Source organism: Ovis aries, chromosome 1, assembly GCF_016772045.2.
Source record: "Ovis aries strain OAR_USU_Benz2616 breed Rambouillet chromosome 1, ARS-UI_Ramb_v3.0, whole genome shotgun sequence".
Classification (NCBI taxonomy): Eukaryota; Metazoa; Chordata; class Mammalia; order Artiodactyla; family Bovidae; genus Ovis; species Ovis aries.
This window is the reverse complement of record NC_056054.1, coordinates 229,639,076-229,662,874: the sequence shown is the minus strand read 5'-3', so window position 1 is coordinate 229,662,874 and position 23,799 is coordinate 229,639,076. Positions and strand designations below refer to the sequence as shown.

At 35.4% G+C, this 23,799-nt stretch overlaps 1 protein-coding gene across 5 annotated transcripts in view; it reads left to right on the top strand.

The window, feature by feature from the left end:
- MLF1 (myeloid leukemia factor 1) overlaps positions 1 to 23,554 on the top strand; it is a 30,764-nt gene extending 7,210 nt beyond the window's left edge. The window contains exons 2-9 of one of the 5 annotated variants that reach the window (XR_001022962.4): positions 3,995 to 4,142; positions 10,852 to 10,893; positions 15,137 to 15,220; positions 16,301 to 16,429; positions 18,589 to 18,748; positions 20,255 to 20,393; positions 21,174 to 21,236; positions 21,946 to 22,064. Coding sequence is in view for 4 of the 5 variants with exons in the window: in XM_012100603.5 (XP_011955993.1) it covers positions 3,995 to 4,142; positions 10,852 to 10,893; positions 15,137 to 15,220; positions 16,301 to 16,429; positions 18,589 to 18,748; positions 20,255 to 20,393; positions 21,946 to 22,048 (805 nt within the window). In the remaining variant the exon portion in view is untranslated. Of the gene's footprint in view, positions 1 to 3,994; positions 4,143 to 10,851; positions 10,894 to 15,136; positions 15,221 to 16,300; positions 16,430 to 18,588; positions 18,749 to 20,254; positions 20,394 to 21,173 lie in introns of all 5 variants that reach the window. The other 4 variants (XM_012100603.5, XM_060405322.1, XM_004003215.6 and 1 more) reach the window with 4 other exon arrangements.
- The last annotated feature ends 245 nt before the right edge of the window (positions 23,555 to 23,799 follow it).

Below are 23,799 nucleotides of genomic sequence, written 5' to 3'. Positions count from 1 at the left end.
TTTCCTAGTCTTTAGATATTCTTTGAAGCTTGAATTTAGTGTCTGGAAAACATTGCATCCTGTAAATATGCAAGGGCTTCCCTGGTGGCTTAGCTGATAAAGAATCTACCTGCAATGCGGGAGACCAAGTTTGATTCCTGGTGGGTTGGGAAGATCCCCTAGCGAAGGGAATGGCTACCCAAACAGTATTCTGGCCTGGAGAATTCCACGGACTGTATTAGTCCATGGGATTGCAAAGAATTGGACATGACTGAGCAACTTTCACACTTCACTAACTTAACAGGTATAGAAAGAATATTTTTCATATAAATATTTAATCATACTTCAAATTATTAATTTAGCTTATATACATGATATGATCTGTTTCTAGTAATAGCTTTGCAAAGTGTCATATTTCCAGTATATTTTCCTAGAAGAATGAAACATTAATTTTCAAGAGCACAATATGAATAAGTAAAAAAATATAAAAATTCTTCTTACTTGAGAAAGAAAACTATACTAAGTTAATTTTTAAAGTTTTAAAACAACTTCTTGCTACCATTAGAGATTTACCCTTTGTTAAAAAAATTCAAGCTTGAACAGAAGAAATCTTAAAAGTCTTATTTCTAAGCAATTGCTGTTTTGGGTGGACATAGGTTGAACTCACTTCAGGATCCAGCCAGATTTCTTCCTGAACAGTTCAGACAGGTGCAAAAGCCAGACTGTGAACCCATTTTTTAAAGCAGCCTTTTGTTTGTGTCAATAAAAAGAAAAAGATTTTTTTTTCACATTTGTTCTATGTACAAATACACCTACTCCTATTTGAATAAAGAGAAACCTGGACAACATTTTTAATGAACCACATTTAGTGCTGAATTTTTAGCCCTATTAGAAAAATAAATCTTATTAAATGTTATGTTTCTATAGAAAAGTAATAGCTGTTTAATTCTCATCTATTTACTGATCAAAACTAGTATTCCCTGAATTATCTTTCCTTGTTGAAGTTGAATCTCATCCACGTATCTAAAGAGAACGCTGAATCTTTTTTTAAGTATCTGCATTTTAATAAGAATGAATAGTTTAATCCCCATACTTGTACCCATATCCTAAACTCTGAGTGTCCAGTGAGTATAGAGATCTCAGCAAAAGGAGACTCTTTTGAATCATCCATTTTGAAACATCAAGTAGTATAAAATTGTTTAATTCTACATAGTTCTATTTCTTTTTTATTCTTTAAAGATATTTATCATAATACACTTTGAATGTATATTACAAAAGTGTAAGAGTATAGTACTGGGTGTACCCCTTAATCAGAATTTCAAAATATACACCTGCTTTACCCATCTCTATTGCTGCTGCTGTCTTTAAAGTGTTTTAAAACAAATTCCAGATTTCTTGTATTTCACTCACATGTATTTCCAAATACATCTCTGAAAAATACTGTCTTTCATCACCACAAACCCACATTTACATCTAACAAGATTAACAATAATTCCAGTTTCTTGCTATCACCTGGCATTGAATATCATCTGGATATGAAACACTTCAGAATAGTCTGGTTTTGAGATAAAAACTAGGAATTATTTCTTAGACAGCTCACTTATTGGTCTCAGAACTACTTGAAACTCTGTACCTTTAAGTAAAAACTGGGAAGATAACATACACCAATTTCTGATTCCTTAATTGTAAACTAACTTCTGGACTTCAGGTCTTTATTTGGGAAAGCATAAAGCAACTCTCTTTCTGCCCGCTAGTTTCACTGGGTGCCATTGGTCTATCTAAATTTTAAATTATCACAACTTCCTCATAGTGCTAGTTGCCTATAATTCTGCTGAAATAGTGATTATCAGACTTTTTAATAGGTGGCAAATCTAAGAACAGTAATCTGTTACATTTCCCATGCCCATCACTCCTATCAGTAAGACAGATACAAAACTTTATCCTACAAGAATTCATGGGAGGATGATCTTATTTATGGCATTTGTCTGCATTGTATATGTAATATTTTTACTTGATTTTCCTAAATATATTAGAGTCTGCTTTTAGCTAGAAAGAATGAAATATGAATAATCTCTAAATAAACCTAAATGCTCTAGTGTCTTCATTTTATTATATTTCTTAAGTGAATTTAGGGCAAGTGTATTTCTGTACTTAAATACTGAACATTCAGCTAAAGAAATTCTTCATTCTCAGAGATTGGGTTACTAATTTTGCTAAGAGTAGTTTAATTTTTGGACTCCTGCTGAAATTTTTGTGTTCTGGTGCACTAAGAGCATACTCGGCCTGCACACACTGGAGAGCACTTTCCTTTTATGACTTTGTGTGAAATTTGTCAGCCGGAGGGAGGCTGAAAGGTAGGGAAATGTCCCCAAGTGGATGAGTATAGAAAGGACAAGAGACGGACAGCAAGAGAACAAATGAAGAAGTAAGAGTACTGACTTGTTACAGTTGTTTAGTACATGGATCTCTCATCCAGACTAGCACTGGTCCTGCTGCAGGGGTGGTTGAAGTTATTGTGTTGGTCCGGTATACAAAGGAGCTGCTATTTATCATCTGTAAATATATTTCTTTTTCTACTTAACCAGCTTCCTTTAGAACAGTTGATACTGCACAGGAATAAACAGATCTGAAGAACAAAACAGTCAGCAAACACTCTCATAAACATCCTTCCTGTTAGATTTATTTGTTAATACTCATTTTATTTAGTTTTTCTATAAACAAAGATTTTATTTGAACATTCCATCAATATCTCTCTAAGAGAAATCTTTAAAGTTTTTAATCTGCTAAAACATACCAACATACAGAAAGTGGAGCTAAAGACCAACTTCTAAAAGAAGTTTCTGAGGACATAAAGGAAAAGCAGATGCACAAAGTGCACCTTCATGACTTTTGTTGTGATTACGGTGAATGGTATGAAGCCACTGAAATGTCCAAAAAGAAATTGTTGTGGGGGGTATAAATTATGATCACCCTAGAGAAATGCTAGGCAACAGGATAACACCCTCCTTCTCTTCCTGCAAAAATCCTAGTGACATAAGCATTCGTGGGAGAATGAGCAGAAGAACATAGGCATAGCTATAAGGAAGATCAGTTCTTTTTATTTTTTACTTTAATATTTTGTAATATAATCGTATGTACCCGGGAAATTGTGCTCTTTCTGAATAAAATACTAGATTATAATTGCTGAAAATCTTTAGACGAGTTAAAAACACTCAACACCATTATAGTAAAATCGATACAATCATTAGGAACATTCTACATAACAAATTTCTACATTCAATTTTAAGAAATTATGTTCAAGTTGAATTAAGGCAATAAGACTTCAGAACTACACAATATTTTTGGAGTAAAGTTCTGTCTTAGCATATGATTAAAACTGATACTTTACTAAAAACAGGAAATGTATTTATTGAAACAAAACTTAGTAACATCTTACCATGAATACCAAAATCTGACAAGCTTTTGGGTTTTCACAAAGATAAATTAGTACTCAGTTGTGTCTGACTTTTTGCAACGCCATGGACTGGAGCCCACCAGGCTCCTCTGTCCATGGGATTTTCCAGCAAGAATACTGGAATGGATTGCCATTTCCTTCTCCACACAGAAATATATTGGTGTACTTTATTTTGCATTTTAGTGAGAGTTGCCAAGAAATAAGCTTTATTACCATATGGGACAAAAACACATTTATACAGTCTGAACTGAACATTTACATTGGATTTAATAGTAGAAGTTTTCCCCCATTTCAATTTTCCATATTTACACATGCGCTATAAGACTTTTAAAAGTGAGAAAACGTTCATTTTAAGATGTAATAACATCCAATATCCAGCAATTATGACCTTACTTTATAAAATATCAAAGTGCTTTGCATTTTCAAAAATGTGTTTTTTTAACTGCTTTTGTCTCTTTAACAAGCATATTAGCCCCAAATCATCCTTTGTAGTATTAAGCTGCCTACTTATTATTTAAATTCCAACATTTATACTTACATGATTGCATGTATTTTTAATAGTGATTCTTTTATCGCACACCGAGAAAGTATGCGACAGATGATGAGAAGTTTTTCTGAACCTTTTGGAAGAGACATGCTCAGCATCTCTGATAGGAGAGGAAGAGCTCGTAACCGTATGGGACATGAGGATGAAGAAAATTCCTTGACTGTAAGTTATTTATTTTAATGATAGTGAAGAAAAGTATTACAGAAGAATTTATCTCTGATGATAGGATAGGATTAATGTTATAGAAATAACCGTTATACACAGGGAAGGACCTGTTGAAAAGGAGAATTCTTTGACAATGAAGTGTTAACTGTATAGAATTGCACTGTGATACCAAAACTTTTAGCACCATAGGGTTATATATTATAAGCCAAACTTCAGACATTCTTTTCCATGTGAACTATGTAAGGAAGAAAAACCATAATAAGGTTTTTCTCACCTTATCATTTACTCCCATGTCTTAAATTAGGACAGGCATGGAAATATCCTTGCATACAACACTTTTTCTTCTCGGTTTAAAATAGCATCCAAAACTGTAGTACAGTGCTTTTTATCTACTGGACCAGGAAAACTCAACCTACTCCTTGGCTACCTTGGACCCTCAAAATTTAGATTAACTTTTAAAAGTTAATTTAAAAGTTATTCAGAAGCCTTGTAGAACTACAGCATATGTTCAGAAGTCTTGTCTGAGAGCAAAACTAAAAGGTTACAAACAAACAACAAAAAACTCAGGATATTTATATACCTTAGCTGTTTTCTGCTTATTTGTGTTGCTTTTTCAGCCTCAAGAATGGCAGTTCTGGAACAACAAATCTGGAGGAGTTTCTAAAACATAAATCTCTACAGTTCAAATGTAGAGCTTTGGACCTCAGTAATCATTTTTTAGCGTATTTCTTTTTAATTGAAGGATGATTGCCTTATAATATTGTGCTGGTCTCTGCCAACATCAGCATGAATCAGCCATAGGTTTACATATGTTGTCCCCTCCCTCGTGGCACTGTCTCCCGCTTCCCACCCCATTCCTCCCCCTCTAGGTTGTCACAGAGCCCCAGATTGAGTTCCCTGAGTCATACAGCAAATCCCCACTGGCTATCTATTTCACGTGTGGTAATGTATATGTCCACATGCTACTCTCAATAAGCATTTTCAATTGGTCAATTGGGAAACTTCCAGGACCTTCCAAAGAAATACTTTCATATTTTTTATTTGCAATAATCTTGTTGTTAAATAGAGCAAAATGTTTCAGATACTCCTAAGAAGTTTGATGGATAAAATTACATTTGCCATTTAAATGAAAGTAATCTTCACATTCTTTCTCACATACACATTATTCCAATATCTATATATATTAATTTCATTCCAATTATTTTTAAATTTATTAATGTGGTCATTATGTTATTTTTTACTTTTAGGGCTATAAATTTCCATAAAAGTCTAAAATTAAGCCCAAAGGAAAAAACTGTCAAAGATTTGAGCAGAAATATCAAATATGACATTCTGAAATTTTATCTTTCGCATGAGCATTGAAGTATTTTATATATTTGTTATAAACATAGCAAAGAGGGAGTAGAGCTGTACATAGTGCTTTGTACTATTTGCATGCAAAAATGAGCTGCTGGTAGCATTTATGCAAAAAGTAGGAGGTGACGATTTTATTCCCTTGTAACACAGAAAGGAGATCTGTTTATAATTCGCTGTAAAGTTCTTAGTGAGGATGCCTAGGCTGTAACTCTTCTGGTTATCCATTAGAAGAAGAAATGTTTTTTTCCTCAGTACCTGTGCTTAAAACATCTGAGTGTTTAATGTGCTGGAATAAGAAATATATAACCAATAGAAAGATAAATTTATTTGAAACTGTCATTTATCTGATTCATAATTTAGAACAATTTGTATTTTAGCTTGCCTCATATTTGTCTTGCCGGAGAAGGCAATGACAACCCACTCCAGTACTGTTGCCTGGAAAATCCCATGGGACGGAGGAGCCTGGTAGGCTACAGTCCATGGGGTCACTAAGAGTCAGATGAGACTGAGCGACTTCACTTTCACTTTTCACTTTCATGCATTGGAGAAGGAAGTGGCAACCCACTCCAGTGTTCTTGCCTGGAGAATCCCAGGGATGGAGGAGCCTGGTGGGCAGCCGTCTGTGGGGTCACACAGAGTCGGACATGACTGAAGCGACTTAGCAGCAGCAGCAGCAGCATGTTTGTCTTGCCAGTGAGGCTTGAAATCAAGTTTTGGGGAACTAAAAAGCCCACATAGCTGAACTAATATGGTTGCATAAATGTGAGGATTAAATAAGGAAAGTCAAGTAAGAAAACAATTCTGAATACAAAAGAAGGCCAAGACCAATCAATATTTGAATGAAAAACTAAAATAATTGCTACCAAGTCCAGTTTCTAGTGGCATAAATTAACTTTTGTCTAAGATGATGAAATCATCTCCCTTATTATTAATCAAATCCCTTGCAATTATACAGTGCAAGTGACAAATAGATACAACGGATTAGATTTAATAGAGTGCCTGAGGAACTATGGACAGAGGTTTATGACATTGTACAGGAGGCAGTGATCAAGACCATCCCCAAGAAAAAGAAATGCAAAAAGACAAAATGGTTGTCTGAGGAGGCCTTACAAATAGCTGAGAAAAGAAGAGAAGCGAAAAGCAAAGGAGAAAAGGAAAGATGTACCCATTGGAATGCAGAATTCCAAAGAATAGCAAGGAGAGATAAGAAAGCCTTCCTCAGTGATCAATGCAAAGAAATAGAGGAAAACAATAGAATGGGAGACTAGAGATGTCGTCAAGAAAATCAGAGATACCAAGGGAACATTTCATGCAAAGATGGGCTCAATAAAGGACAGAAATGGTACGGACCTAACAGAAGCAAAAGATATTAAGAAGAGGTGGCAAGAATACACAGAAGAACTGTACAAGAAAGATCTTCATGACCCAGATAATTCCAATGGTATGATCAGTCACCTAGAGCCAAACATCCTGGAGTGTGAAGTCAAGTGGGCCTTAGAGCATCACTACGAACAAAGCTAGGGGAGGTGATGGAATTCCGATTGAGCTATTTCAAATCCTAAAAGATGATGCTGTGAAAGTGCTGCACTCAGTATTCCAGCAAATTTGGAAAACTCGGCAGTGGCTACTGGACTGGAAAAGGTCAGTTTTCACTCGAATCCCAAAGAAAGGCAATGCCAAAGAATGTTCAAACTGCACAACTGTACTCATCTCACCCGCTAGCAAATAGTGCTCAAAATTCTCAAAGCCAGGCTTCAACAGTGTGTGAACCGAGAACTTCCAGATGTTCAACCTGGATTTAGAAAAGGCAGAGGAACCAGAGATCAAATTTCCAACATCCCTTGGATCATTGAAAAAGCAAGCAAGTTCCAGAAAAAACATCTATTTTTGCTTTATTGACTACACCAAAACCTTTGACTGTGTGGATCACAACAAACTGTGCAAAATATAAAGGGATGGGAATACCAGACCACCTTACCTGCCTCCTGCAAAACCTGTATGCAGGTCAAGAAGCAACAGTTAAAACCAGACATGGAACAACAGACTGGTTCCATATAGGGAAAGGAGTAAGTCAAGGTTGTATATTGTCACCCTGCTTATTTAACTCATATGCAGAGTACATCATGCAAAATGCCGGGCTGGATGAAGCATAAGCTGGGATCAAGAAATATCAATAACCTCCGATACTCAGATGACACTGCCCTTATGGCAGAAAGTGAAGAACTAAAGAGCCTCTTGATAAAAGTGAAAGAGGAGAGTGAAAAAGTTGGCTTAAAACTCAACATTCAGAAAACTAAGATCATGGCATCCAGTCCCATCACTTCATGGCAAATAGATAGGGAAAACAATGGAAACAGTGAGAGACTTTGTTTTTCTGGGCTTCAAAATCACTGCAGTCATGAAATTGAAAGACGCTTGCTCCTTGGAAGAAAAGCTATGACCAACCTAGACAGCATATTAAAAAGCAGAGACATTACTTTGCCAGCCAAAGCCTGTCTAGTCAAATCTGTGGTTTTTCCAGTAATCATGTATGGATGTGAGAATTGGACTGAGCATCAAAGAATTGATACTTTTGAACTGTGGTGTTGGAAAAGACTTTTGAGGTCCCTTGGACTGCAAGGAGATCAAACCAGTCAATCCTAAAGGAAATCAACCCTGAATATTCATTGGAAGGACTGATGCTGAAACTGAAACTCCAATACTTTGGCTACTTGATGTGAAGAACTGACTCACTGGAAAAGACCCTGATCCTGGGAAAGACTGAAGGTGGGAGGCGAAGGGGATGACAGAGGATGAGATGGTTGGATGGCATCACCAGCTCAATGGACATGAGTTTGAGCAAGCTCCAAGAATTGGTGATGGACAGCGAAGCTTGGCATGCTGCAGTCCATGGGATTGCAGAGTCAGACATGACTGAGCAATTGAACTGAACTGAAGATGATGAACCAGAGGTGTCAGCTAAAATCTGTGTGTAGCGTTATCCAGTAGAATGCTCTGGATGATTTAAATGTTCTAAATCCACCCTGTCTACTATGGTTAGCCACATAAGACTATCAAACCTTTGAAATGTGCCTAGTGCCACTGAGGAACTGAATTTTCAATTCTAATTATTTAAAATTAATTTTAAATAGCCACGTGTAGGTTTTGGCTACCTTAATGCAGGGTATGATAATATTCAAAAAGGGTGCAAAACTTTTAGCTTTTTTTAAAAAACCAACACTGAGTAAAGGACACTAATCAGCTACAGGTGAACCTATCATCTTATTTTTTTCTTAATTTAATAATAATCTCTTTCAACATTTTCCCAACAGAAACTGCAGTACTCATCTACCTATTAAATAGAAAGTAAATGGTGATTTTACTGTATCAGATTTAGACCAAACCATTTCATAAAACTTTGAGTTTCGTGGTATTTTATATAGTAAATACTGCTAAGTAGTATTTACTTACCTCTCCCATCTAAAATCAAGTGGTATATATAATATATTCAATTCCATTATATTGTATCTTAGAAAGCTAACACCAGTGAGTTTTTTTTTCCTTGTTCAAGCTATGAAAACTCTTTGCTAACCAAGAGTGCTGAGCATTGCCCTAGAGCAGTTGAAGGGCAGTAGTAATTTTTTAATACAGGAATTTCATATGGTTACAGTAGGTTTTCCAAGGAACATTCAGCTTCTTTTTAACCTAAACTCTTCTTTTCTTCTGAATGAGTTATACTGGTGAGATATGGCTCTCCTTTTTTCCCCTGGGGTGTGATACATTTGACATGTTTATGTATCAGTGTGAAAGATTTATGTAAAAGCAAAAAAAACTAAATACATTAGTTAAAAGAAAACAAACAACAGTAACAACAAAAGACCTCTATCCCAACTTGACTTTTCTAAGTTTCTAAGTCAATGTCCTATAATTACATATGAAAGTAGGAATAAAAATTAGAAATTGACTATAGAAGATGGACAAATCAGCTGCCTAGTTTGAAAACAGCACAGCCAAGTAGAGTAGGCTTTTTGAGCATGCTAGCTGTTCTATTTGAACTTTTTAATAATAGTTTACACAAAGCTTTTTTTTTTCTCTTTCTGTGAAGTTATAAATTTTAAAATGAGTATTTAAGCAGTGAGCCATAAGCTGATGCTTCTAAGGATAGTGGATGAAAATTTATATTTCAAATATGTACTTGATAACCGTTTTCTTTATTTTTCACCCATTTCTTGGCGTTTGTCATCTTTATCAGCCCTATAATGAGGGAAAATAGAGATTCCTGCAAAAGTAGGAAAAGCATCAGCTATGCCATTTCTTTGTACTATTAGCTTTTCTTCAGTTCATGATTTCTTTATTGGGATGTTTTTAAGCCAGTTGTCCACTTGGGGTCGGTTTTGTTTAAAACTAGATCATTTAATCTGTAAGCTTATTTTATTAGGCAGTTTATAATTCAAGATATAACCTATGGCCATCTGACAGACTGAGAGATGGTGCCAGAGTCAATGTAGAATCTGTTTCCTTTCAGTTAAAAGAAACAATGAGGAATTTTATTGGTGTACAAATACACTTTGGAGATTACTGTTCTAATTTATTATAAAATTTAAACAGTTTTCTCTAGTTTTCTGATATAACTTACACAGGGAGAAAATTATCACTAAATGATGGTATAATTTTATATATACCTTTTACCAAGAAACTCAAAATTTATTTTCAACATTTGAAACTTCCAAGTAATGAAAGTTTTTAATTTATATATGTGTCTAAAAATTTATTTTTATTATTCCATCTATTATGCTTAACATTCTTTTTCCTATCAAAGACTAAATATCTTTAAACCTATATGCATGATCCTTTCTGAAGTCTGTATTTCTTATTCCATGTTAGTTCTTAGGAGGTATCCATTAAATTTTTTTGACCAATATCTCTTCTAAGCTTTTGAAATGTTATTAATATAGATACTTTTGATTTTTAATTAGTTTCAGGGGAGAGTAAATGATTTTTTAAAAATATGGAATCATTGAACAAAAGGAAGATGATATAATCTTAATCATTATACCTTATGTGTTACTTTTGGTGTGAATTTGCATTTTCTTTGAAAAATGTTTGTCTTAGTCCATAGCAATTATTTTCTCTTTAATAAGGAGTCTTATTTAAAAGATATGTGGTCTCCTTGTTCATCTTCTTGGCTCATGTCAGACTCTACAATGAATAATAAGCAGATAACTTTAAATATATATACTAGCTCTTTTTGATTAAATGGTTTCATAATTTGGTTAGCTCTGAACTATGTGATTATGTAGTGCATTACTTTCTTTTTCAGAGATTGTTGTATAATAAATATCATACCGAAATTAATTGGATTTTTTTCTAGGCAATGAGTTCTCTTGTACCTTTTGGCAGTTTTGGTGGTATGGTTCGTATCATAAGACAAGCCATTTTAGCAATATTTTCTGACAATATTTTATTTTTCATTAACTCAAGCATACTCAATCGGCATGCCATCTCACTTTCATAACAGCTTTTAGCATTTGTTACTGAAAACTTGTTTCGTGTGTTAAATTTGTCTTAGAATGTTTAGGCCTGTGTTTTGTGGAGTACATCACATCAACATTAAAAAAAAATCAGTTTTCCAAAAGAAAAAGTACATTTTGGTTGATGACAATTCACTTTATTTACAAAAGGGATCCTCGGAGTTGTGTTTAAAAGTTGGAGACTTTCACTTGCTTATGCTGACTCTTCAAAAAGTAAAAAAGCACCAAATTGAGGATAGACAAAAGCTCAGACTGACTGCTTTCTCTAGGACTCTGTTGTCAGTTCAGTCATGCTTTCCTTTCCCATGTCCAAGTACTCTGCAGCCAGCTTTTTTCTCCCACCCCTGTTTTTCTCTGAGCTTTTGGTCCTCTTTTTCTGTGCTGCTAATTTCTAACACACTTAAAGGCAATCTGGGGAGTAGCAGAGAATAGCATCATCACCTTGGAGCACTTTCTATGTGTGCATCTATACGCTCATGAAAAAGTGTTTTGAATTCTCTTGTGCTAGACTTTAGCCATTTCTTACCTTAAAATTTGCCTTATAACATTTGTTCTTCTGATCAGAGTTTTTAGTGGGACAAGCGATGAAGGAAAAAAAAAAAAAACAAACTGTAGCACAGAGTTATCAGTCAAGTAATCAGGAAATTCAGCATGCTTTGGGCACACAGATAGAAAAAAGCCTGTAGCCCAGACCTTTGGGTTGGTGGAGTGAAGGTCAGTTAGAGGAGACTTCTTGAGCCTTAAGGATTAATAGGAATTAGCCAGGAAAAGCTGGGAAGGGAGAAGAGAGATCAACACAGAGGAAACAGCATGTGTAAAGACCAGGAGTCTAGGGAGCCCAAAGATATTTGGAATTATTTGGCCCTAGGGTAAGGAGAATAGGGTTGGAGAATAGGTATAGGTAAGGATGATGAGGTACCAGAGGGGACTTCTTTGGGCCCTGATAAGGACTGTGGACTTTAACAAAAGAGCAGGAGAAGCAATTGATGAATTTTTGTCAAAATAGTAGGAGAATCAGATACTTATTTTTTGAAAAAGCATTGTCCCTGCAGGGAAGACAGGTATTAGAAGGGGCCAGAGTGGAGGCAGAGAGGTGAGGAGGCTGACAAAGTGTTCTGAGAAGTATGAGTGATAGATAGCTTCTACTCAAGTAATAGCTGTGGTGATAAAGAGAAATAATCTCTTTTGAGAGAGTTAAGTAAATGGATAGCACTTGGCCATTCATGGGTTGTTGGATCAGTAGAATAGGGGAAGAAAAGTTTTTTGCTTATTTTTCTGGCCTGAGGAATTAGATGAAAATGCTACTGAGCTAAGGAACAGAGCACTGAGGCAATGCCAGTATGAGGACAGGAGTGCTCAGAAAGATCATTTCAGGTCTGGGTGTTTTGCAGTTGAGGCATCTGTGGGCTGTTCAACTTGATTTATCTAGTAAGCAGTTGGATATATGAGCTTGAACTGAGCTACAGATAATTAATTCATTCATTGAGCAAATATTTATTGAGCCCTCCTATGCACCAGGAGTTGTTTCTAAAGTACTGGGAAAATGGTGATGAGTAAGACAGAGAAGATAGCCCTGCCTTCGCAGAGGTTATTTTCACAGAGTGGGAGAACAGACAATAAAGAAATAACTCAGATAGTCAAAGTGCTTCTAAGTGCTTTGAAGGAGATGAAATGGGCATATGATACAGGGACAGGTTCAGGTGGAGCAAAGATTAGACAGGTAACCTTTCTAAGGAGGTGATACTTGAATAATGAGAAGAAACTATACCACCGAGTCAGGAGAGAACATTCTAGGCAGAGAGAAGAGCAGCTATACAAAGTTCCTGAAGGCCTCCAAAGCCCACTGGAATCTCAGCTCTAATTTGTACCCCCCCCTTTTGTCAAGGCGTTGGGCCACCCACATAACAAGTACAGAAACATCTTTTAATGGCTGACAGTGAATTGAGAAGAGACAAAATATACCCAAAACATGTGATCTTTTTTCTCTCACTTTCCTTAGGCTAGCTCTTTAGTCTCTCTTGAATTATCTCTTAAACAGCATTGATTCTCAGTATAACACTGAGACAAACAATTCACAATATTTCTGGAACTGTGTTGAATCTCTGAAATGCAGATTAATTCTGTTGCTGTCCTTTGCATCCTAAGTGTGAAAGTTGCTCAGTCGTGTCCGACTTGTTGTGACCCTGTGGACTATACAGTCCATGGAATTTTCCAGGCCAGAATACTGGAGTGGATAGCCATTCCCTTCTCCAGGGGATCTTCCCAACCCAGGGATCAAACCGGGGTCTCCTGCATTGCAGGTGGATTCTTTGTCAGCTGAGTTATCAAGGAAAGATGTATCATATTTCCTAAATGTGTCTTTGTTGTTCTGTACTATGGTTAGAAGTGAAGTGATGTGACAGTCGCTCTGCTGCTAAGTCGCTTCAGTCGTGTCCGACTCTGTGCGACCCCAGAGACGACAGCCCACCAAGGCTCCCCTGTCCCTGGGATTCTCCAGGCAAGAACACCGGAGTGGGTTGCCATTTCCTTCTCCAATAGTCGCTCAGTTGCGTCCAGTTCTTTGCAGTACCATGGACTATAGCCCACCAGGCTCTTCTGTCCATGGGATTCTCCAGAATACTGGAGTGGGTTGCATTCCATTCTCCAGGGGATCTTTCTGACCCAGGGATTGAACCTGGATCTCCGGCATTGCAGGCAGATTCTTTGTTACTGAACCAAAAGGGAATGCCACAATGGTTAGTGCAGATTCTAAAGGGGAATTTGATTTTTCTATTTCCTATTGTATGTGAACGTGTTAGTCACTCAGTTGTGTCCAACTCTTTGCAATCCCATGGACTGTAGCCTCAGTCGATAGAATTCTCCAGGAAAGCAAAAGAATCTCCAGAAACTCCTTCTAACAGTAGACGATGCTTTGGCTGACACACTAGAATGTGTGCTTCACTTGTTGATTCCTGGTGATTGTTCCAGTGATAAAACCTAAAATCAATAGGAGACTTTTCTAGAGCAGTGTTTCTCTGCCTTGATGCTGCTACTTTCATGTTGGGCCGAATAACTTGTGGGAGCTGTGCTACATTCCTGTGCTTTGTAGGATATTTAACAGAACCGCTTGCCCCTGTCACTGAGTGCCAGTCATACACCCTCCTCAGTTGTGACAAACATAAATGAGTGTAATTATTGAAAAATGTCCCCCTGGGGTAAAAATCACTCTTGGCTAAGAAACCACTGTTCCAGAGGAATTCTTAACTGTTCTTGGAGAGGAGCACACCTCATGCTTCAAGGGTATGCCCTATTGAGCAATCAGTGATAGGCAACAATTCCAAGACCTGTTAGTGGAATGATTCAACCTCTGTCACTTGGCACCAACTCTGATGGAAAGGCTTCCCTGGTGGCTCAATAAAGAGTCTACCTGCAATGTGGAAGATCCGGGTTTGACCCCTGGGTTGGGAGGATCCCCTGGAGAAGGAAATGTCAACCCACCCCAGTACTTTTGCCTGGGAAATCCCATGGATGGAGGAGCCTGGTGGGCTATAGTCCATGGAGTTGCAGAGTTGAACATGACTGAGCAACTAACACTAACGCTGATGGAAAGGAGGGCTGGCTACTCCAGAGTCAGCTTCTGTCAGCCATGTGGTCCTGCTGGAGACGACACTGTTATCTTACACTCAGGTTTTATTTATTTGCCTGGTGGGATATACAGAAATAAGAAGGAAAAATTTGAAGACTAATCTGTGCTAAAGCTGTACCAGCCCAGAATATACCACTCAGTATTTAAATAGCAACCAAATTGTGTTTTCAGCAAGTTGAATGATATGTATGTGTATATTTATCTGTTCTTGCATGTATATTCATGTGGATATATACACATGTATGTATGCATGTGTTTATAGTGTTACAGCTTCCTAACCATTTATATGCTGGCTGTCTAGGATTGTGTGTATGCTTCAAATTTTTCTTTAACAAATTGCTTTCATTGTATAGTCCTTATATTATTTTTGCCTGGTTGATCACTGCATGAGATCCCACAGCAAAAGTCAAGAAAAAAAAAATTCAGCTGTTTTGGGAAGGTGGATTTGCTTCTTTCGTGTTGTATTTATAGTTAATAACATACTTCCTAATGTCCTGTAGCATACAGATGTCAACCCTTTTCAGGCAATGGACCGAATGATGTTAAATATGAGAAACAGTATGCAGGAATTACAAAGAAACTTTGTAAGTACTGAAAGATGGATGAGAATGTTGTTTTCCATTATTGGTGCCCTATATTATAGTGGCTTTCAACCATTTTCTAACCATAGTCCCCAGAAACTAAAAAATATATCTTATGTCATGACACTACTTGTGTGCTGTCTATATTGTACACCTGAAATGAAAGTTTCATGAGAAAAGGATCATGCTATTCACAGTGTCTATTGATATTTTCCATTTTATTTCGTATTTTAAAAATCCTGGTCACAACCTATCAGAATGATTTCATAACCTACAAGTTTGATAAATAGCATTACTTAAATTTTAAAAATAAAAAATTAAACCTCAAAAATATTTATTCTGCTGAAGGTCACTATTATAAATGAACATTTTATATGAATTTAGATTGTTTATTATGTATAACTTGTCTACTTAAAAATTATAGCATCTAAGTTATTAAGTGTTTAAAAATAACTCAAAATAGGAATTTTAAGAATGATATTTAGAAACTAGATTAGAGTCATATAGTCTGAATACTTATAAACTAGTTACTAATATTCTTACTTTTCTACTCATAACATTAATCATAAACAAAATAATAACTTGATTCACTATGAAGACCAACCATATTATTTTGGTCATCCAGTTTGAAATCTAAGGATCATCTCATAATGTCCAAATCTTGGACATTAGAAGTGTAGCATTGGTATCCACAGAAGGTATAAAACTTCTTGGCACATGGTTAATTGGCTCAACATTGGCAAAATTGCTCACAAAAGTTAACCACTGACTATAAAAGTATCACATGCATCAAAGCGTAACATCTATAAACTTAAGCTTTGAAGTCTTTGACCTCAAAGATTTGAGGAATTCTAAGTGAATCACTTGTTATTCATTATTCCTTACAAGAGGAGTGTGAATTGTTACCTAAAATGGAAGGAAGTTAGGGCCTTCATGGGGGTACCATTTGGATACATCATACTAATCATATACAGTATCTTTACTAGAACTTACAGCTAGTGTTGTTGCTTATTTGAATCTTCTGACATTAGTTCTTCATATTTGATTGAACTCACTGGATATACAATTTATATTTATCTCCAGGGTCACCTTTCAATGGATCCAAATGGACATTCATTTAGTTCTTCCTCCGTGATGACTTATTCCAAAGTAGGAAATGAACCTCCAAAGGTTTTCCAGGCCTCAACACAAACCCGCAGGGCTCCAGGAGGAGTAAGTACTTTCTTGGAATTTTATAAAGTTGTGGAATGATAGATCACACATATCAAATTTTGGCTATTAAAATTTGACCTGGTACTGGTGCGGAAAAGAGAAGAGGGAGTAAAACACAAAGCAGTGTGAAAAGCAGTCAAGTTGACTGTAGTTTTTTATTTTAAGGCATTCTTTGTCTCCCCAACTGGTAGTGTGGGAGATAATGCAGGATCCATTCTGGACCTCTGCCGTGAAGGGAACAGTGCAATAAAATGGGTCACACGAATTTCTGGTTTTTCAGTGCATAAAAAAGTAATGTTTATTCTGTTCTGTTGTTGTTAAGTTTGCAATAGCATTATGTCTAAAAAAGCAATGTACTCACCATAACATAAAGGCTACCCACTCCAGTATTCTGGCCTGGAGAAGTCTATGGACTGTATAGTCCATGGGGTCGCAAAGAGTTGGACACGACTGAGCAGCTTTCACTTTCACTCACTTGTCTCCCCCACCTACCTCCATTTGTGCCCCCAGGCGCTTTTTTTATCTTTAATGTCTATTGATGTTTATTACCTTTACATGTTGACAAGGGAAGTAGACACTAAAGTCTTTGTTTCATGAAATATAAATGTCTATAGTTAGCTTATATTTGAAGTAAATGAATTTTTTAACTTATAAAATATTTCAAGGGTACAGACAGAACATAGAGAATAATATAAATACCCCATATTTCTTTAATCCAGTTTAGTGAAGTCATGATGCTTTTCTCTGTTTAAGTTGTCTTTTGTTTTCTTTTTAAGCAAAAATGCAGTTAAAATTTCCAGTATGCTCCTCCCTCCTTGGTCCCTTTTCCCTTTCTTCCTCCCCAAAGAGAACCATTTTCTTATACAGGCATACCTCGTTTTACTGGTCTTCGCTTTATTGCACTTCACAGATAAGTTGCATTTTTTGCATACTGAAGGTTTGTGGCAATCCTGTGCTATCAGGTCAGAGTTAGCAATTTTTAGCAATAAAGTGTTTTTATATTATGGTGTGTACATTGCTTTTTTAGATAATGCTACTGCAAACTTAATAACAACAGAATAGAATAAACATTATTTTTATATGCACTGGAAAACCAGAAATTCATGTGACACGTTTTATTGCACTATTTCCTTCATTGCAGAGGTCCAGAGTGGATCCTGCACTCTCTCTGAGGTATGCCTGTACCTGGAACTTACCACTTTTGTGCATGCTTTTATGATTTCATTACTTATGTATGCTCCATGTACAATATAGTGAATCATTTTACAGGTTTCCGAGCACATGTGACTTTGCTCTGCAACTAGACTTTGCTCAGTAATTGCTTCTGAGATTTGTTCAAGTTGATATGTGTAGCTCTGGTTTCTTTAACTTCTATGTAATGTCCAAAATATGAATATACCACAGTTTTAAAATCTACTTTTCTAATAATAGATATGTAGGTGTTTATAATTTTTCACTTATTTATCTTCATAGCTGTCTCCTTGTGCAAAAAGGGCTAGGAGTTGGACTGGAGGAGGTGTGTGTCCTCATCCTTACCTAGAAATTACCAACTTAGTATCATGTAGGGACTTCCCTGGTGGCTCAGACAGTAAAGCACCTGTCTACAATGCAGGAGACCTGGGTTTGATCCCTGGGTCGGGAAGATCCCCTGGAGAAGAAAATGGCAATCCACTCCAGTACTATTGCCTGGAAAATCCCATGGACAGAGGAGCCTGGTAGGCTACAGTCCATGGGGTCGCAAAGAGTTGGACATGATTGAAACAGTTGACTCCTACAGATTTTGGTATGAGTTGCCACTTCTCCATTTATTCGTTAGTACTTATAGTAAAGAAAATAAGGGGTTGCCTGTCTAATGGGTGACTTAAATGAAAACAGTATTTAAGTCATTTCATGACTGCTGAATAATTAGTTGCCCTTACATGTATTCTTTTTTTAAAATAATTATACTGGTTGTGCTTGTCCTAGACATTTTAATTTTAAGCAGGTCAGGAAACATCAGAGAATTATTACCATAATTTTACTACAAGTTGGTAGTGGAACTATGTACCCATTATTTTTAGAACAATAGATTTATGTTCTTACCTGTATAGGTAAGTAGGTTCTGAGGAGTTATTATTTATGTGAATAATAACTAATTTTTATTTTCTTCATTTTCACAGATAAAGGAAACCAGGAAAGCATTAAGAGATTCTGATAGTGGACTAGAAAAAATGGCTGTTGGTCATCACCTCCATGACCGAGCTCATGTCATTAAAAAGTCAAAGAACAACAAGACTGGAGATGAAGAGGTCAATCAAGAGTTCATCAATATGAATGAATGTAAGTTATCAGAAAAAATGGCATTCTTCCTCTCAAACAAAATAGCAGCTGTACCAGGAGAACTTGGTTAGAATTTTTTTAATAGAAACATTTCACGTGATATTCTTTCAGGCAGTTTATGAATTGTATATGTAGGCAATACATTATCAACATAGTAATAAAATCGTGGTTTCATTGTTTCATAGTAGATCTATCTTTTCATAGTGATTTTTAATGTTGAATATCATTTATTTTTTGTTTTATACTTAGAAAATGGAATCTTTTGTGTTTTAGTAAAGCTGTCATTAGTAAAAATGAGTTTTTATATATTTGCGGTTATCAAAGAAGTATATTTGAAAAGCATAAAAAAGTACAAAGAAAGAAAATAAAATCATTCATAATTCCAACCCCAAATACTAGTATTAATGTTTTAGTATATATATTCCTAATAGTTTTATGTATATATAAACATATAAACACACATACTTTTCTTTTCCAAAATCAGTATTTTACCATCTATATAGTTTATATTGTGCTTATTTTAATTCCCAACTATAATTGTGAACAGCTACCTATGATGTTACTTTTCCAAAAACATTCTAAATGGTTACCTAAAAGTGATAATATATATGGATCAAGCTCATCTTTTCCACTTCCTATATTTTCTACTCATTCTTTAATGCATTCAATTCTTTCTAGTGTCCTAACTCTTCTCATTATAGTTTTTAAGTTATATTCATTTCCTGTTTTTAGAAAGTATTTTAAATAAAAATGTTTTATCATAGTAAAGAGTTTAAATTATTGTTTCATTTTAGAAAAAGAAATTCTCTTAAGGTTAGAATTGGAGAAAATTATTGTTATGCAATGAGATGAAAGCCACATCTTAACCTTTCTTTAATTTTAACCTTTGCAGTTTGATCACATTTAAATATATACAGAATACTTCATAATAATTAACATATTTAAGAAAATTTTGGCAAAGTAACATTGTTGTACAGGCAATCTGAAAGGACAAGTATTGTCATTTACTTATCATTATTATAGAATTTAGATTACCTACTTCATAGCAACATAAATTGGCAGATGAGTAACCTATTTTAGGAAACTGAAACAGAAACTTGTGAGGCCAAATTATGTAGTGAAATTGTGAGATTAATAGGAAGTGCTAGCCCCAGGAGGACTGTCCTCCAAGTACAGAGGAAAAGTGGGATCACTGTGAGATGACCAAGGAAGAAAGAAAGACTGTAAGTCAGTGTCACTGGGTCACGGGGTCCAGGGATAGAATAACATGATATCCAGGCAGGTGTGGGAAAAAAATAGCTCATCAATAACCAAATTACCAGCAGGGATAGGAGAGGAACAAATAGAAAAGGAAATATCACTCTGAGTCAAAGACCTTTATATTTGAAGCAGTTTCCTATCTCTAAGGTTAGGCTGATGGAGACACCAGGGAACGTGTAGGGAGCAGAGCAGTTACTGACAGTTGACACCTTACTACTTACCCTTTCATTTTGATATTTAATGTAGGTGATGCTCATGCTTTTGATGATGAGTGGCAAAATGAGATTCTGAAGTACCAGCCAAGGGGACAATGGCGCAATCTAGATAACTCTAGGATGCGAAGTGTTGGTCATGAGAATTCAGGATCCCGAGAACTTAAAAGAAGGTAAAAGTTATTTCTAATTAAATTGTGTTTTTTCAAAACAAATTAGAAGGAAAGTTATGTAATTTTACCTCTATTATCAGGAAGTTTTGATTGATGTCCAGGTAGTATCAATGTTTTGTGAAAGGTATAATAATTTTAAATTACATCTGAATATTCCAACACAACTTTAAATTTGTACCTGAAACCCAATAATATTTTAGGATTGTATGACTAGTAACTCACTAGCAAATTATGCTTTAGACAGTGGGACTAAAATCCTGCTAAGGAAAAGTGATCTACTATAATGCAGTTATTCCTATGCAACAGATTCTCATCTGGAGAGAGTAGGAGTTGTACATTTTGTACTAGGTAAAGATACCAGTGTTGTACTAGGTAGAGATACTGGCATTTAGGGATATGGTAAGGGGAGAGGGACTGTAGCTATAAAAGGCTGAATGAAACTTCCCTAACAAATCAAAATTGAGCATTTAATGACAAACATGTTTTTAGATACTTACATATTAAATAGTATGTTGCAATATCTGTATTAGATATTTTGGAAGAATTTTGCAAAAACTTTAGCCTCGTTCAGAATTACCTTTTGGAGTAGATGTGAAATACAAATATGCTAAAACCGTCTTTAAAGATGAGACTTGGACACATTTAGTGTGTATTCTAGAGTTACAATTTAATTTGGTTCTCTGGGGGAAAATTGAAAACACTGCCTAATTCCTATTGCCATTAGACTTGAGAGAGAGAGAGAGAGGCCTCACCAGGCCTCAAAACAGAAATCTGTTCTAGGCTATAAGAGAGTGGAGGATCGCTGCAGAAGGTGGAAGGCTGCCCAGAACCAGCGAGCAACAAGTGGGTACCAAGTAAACCAGAAGCCTCGTACAGAATTTTGTGTGCTATTTTAAAATACTTGTCTAGAAATTTAGAGCCCTAATGTTTTCCATAGAAAACTTGCTCCTCTATTAATTGTAAACCATAATTGTCTCACTTTGAAAAGTTCATTGATAAAAACCTAACAGTGCTATAATCAAACCTAAGTTTGCCTGTGAGATTCAGGTCCCAGCTAAAGAAAAGCATGCTCCTTGTAGATGGTTTATAAATCTATAACCCTATCAGTGGCATTTTCTGTAAACCAGCACTGTCCAGCTGAACTTTCTGAAGTGATTTTTGCAGTGATGAAAATGTTACACATCTGTACTGTCTAGTATGGTAGCCACTAGCCCCATGTGGCTGTTGAATCACACTTGAAAAGGCAGTGATGCAGCCAAGGAACTGAATTTTGAAATTCTGTGTATTTTAATTAATTTAAATGTAAATGATGTGGCTAGTGGCTATGATGTTGGACAGCATGGTTCAAAGGTAAACAGTTAAATCTGTCTCAGGGAAGCAGCTGTTGCTCTCTTAAACGTTAAGTGAAATTGTCTGCCACATGTTTTTCAAAGCTATTATGGAACTCTTAAGATAAAACTCACCTTAAATTACAGTGGCCTTTATCAAGTTTGTATTGATGTTTTAATGACCATTTAATAATGATAGTAATGTTCACATGTATATTTCTTAGGGAGAAACATCAAAGTCCAGCCATTGAACATGGAAGAAGATCAAATGTTTCTGTGGACAAACTCAACATCAAAGGATCGCCTGTGAAAATCAACAAAAAATAAATAGCATTGCATTTGATTTCTTTAGTTTTGATTGTTTTAACAGAGAAAGTAATGGTGCTGGGTAATATACATAAGACCAATCTTTTGTTATTAAATCAGTACTGTTCTTAGCAACTTTCTTCTGAATATTCTTGAAAATGCTCACTTTGTCTTGTCCCTACTTTAGGAATAAAACGTGAATCTTCAACAGTGCAAGCTGTTAAACATACTCTTAACACTTTTTAAAACATAACACATGCTGATTTTGCTTTCATAATTATTTTTATATTGGTTATGTTTTCCCCTGTATATTCAAGATTGAACGTACAACTGTTCTATCATATAAAATTAGTTAAAATAAGTAAACTGCTCAAAAATAGTCCCAGTGTTTTAGCAACACTATAATAGAGTGATGTTAATAAAGGTTAAAATTATTTAGCTCAAGTTTTAGAATGTGTTTATGTAGCCAGCCAGCTTAAAGAATTTTTAAAAATAAAGCAAAAACTAGTACTCTTTATAAAAAATTAGTTGTTATTTTGATAAAGGACATAAAGAATAAGCAAATAGTTCATTTTTGAAGAGATTTTAAATTGCTAATATACCTGAATTTTCTTCTTATCATTTCTTTATACAGTGTATTCTTTTTTTGTTCTGTATTACATTTTTAACACTCATCAGACTTTCCATTGACCTTTCTCTTTAACATCTTAAGGTAGCATATTCTGTTCTCCTTTCTCAAAGACAGCTTAATTTATCTCCATGGTTAAGATTCTAAAGTTGCATTGTCCTTGGAGAAACTCTGCTCAGCCTCTTTGTGACATTTAGAAAAATGCATTTGGTATTCTGCAAACCTTAATGATTGATTGTTTCAAAATTTCTTAGACAGGTGATGTGTGTGTTTGAGCACAGTACTTAATAATTCAACTGTTCCCTTTTTAATTATACTATTTAAAAATTCAGCTCTTGAATTTTTTGTTCTAGAATTATAGCATTGATCTGTTTATATAAATTTAAGCATAAAGCTTATGAAAATATAAAATCTTAACTCTTTAAGTTTTTGTCCTTTCAAAGGGAGGAAAAAAGAACAAAGTCAACTAACACTCTATAATCCTAATATCTTCCTTTTAAAACTTTGGAATTAGAATTGTGTAATTGTGCTTATACTCTTCTAATTTTCTGTATCATACCCTGTTAATATTAGTAGTCGTGTTTCATGCCTTTAGTCACTAAAATAAAATCCGTATGTGTCATCTCATTTTTAGAATGGAAAGTAATTGAGCACATATCAGTTAAAGATGTTAAAATTTTCCTCTATGAATAATGAATTATACTAATAACATACTATTACACGTTGGGGACTTATCATAAGGCATTGGTTTTAAATAATACGTTTGTGTAAATTCACTGGATAGATCAAAAACCTGTAGACACTGTAGTTATTCTCCTAAATTATTACACTGATTGTTAACTCAAATCATTGTATTCAATATGAAACACACTTGAATAAATATTGTATTTACAAGAGTATAACTTTCATGCATCATATAACAGAATTCATAGATGCTTTTTTCACCCCAGTTTGTTCACTGTGGCAATCATATTAAAATTGAATTAAATATGTATTTCCTCTTCTGCCACAGTGCTTCCTAGGGGGCCATTTATAAAATATATGACATTCAGGGATTAAATTGGAATGAAAACTGACCTTTTCCAGTCCTGTGGCCACTGCTGAGTTTTCCAAATTTGCTGGCATGTTGAGTGGAGCACTTTCA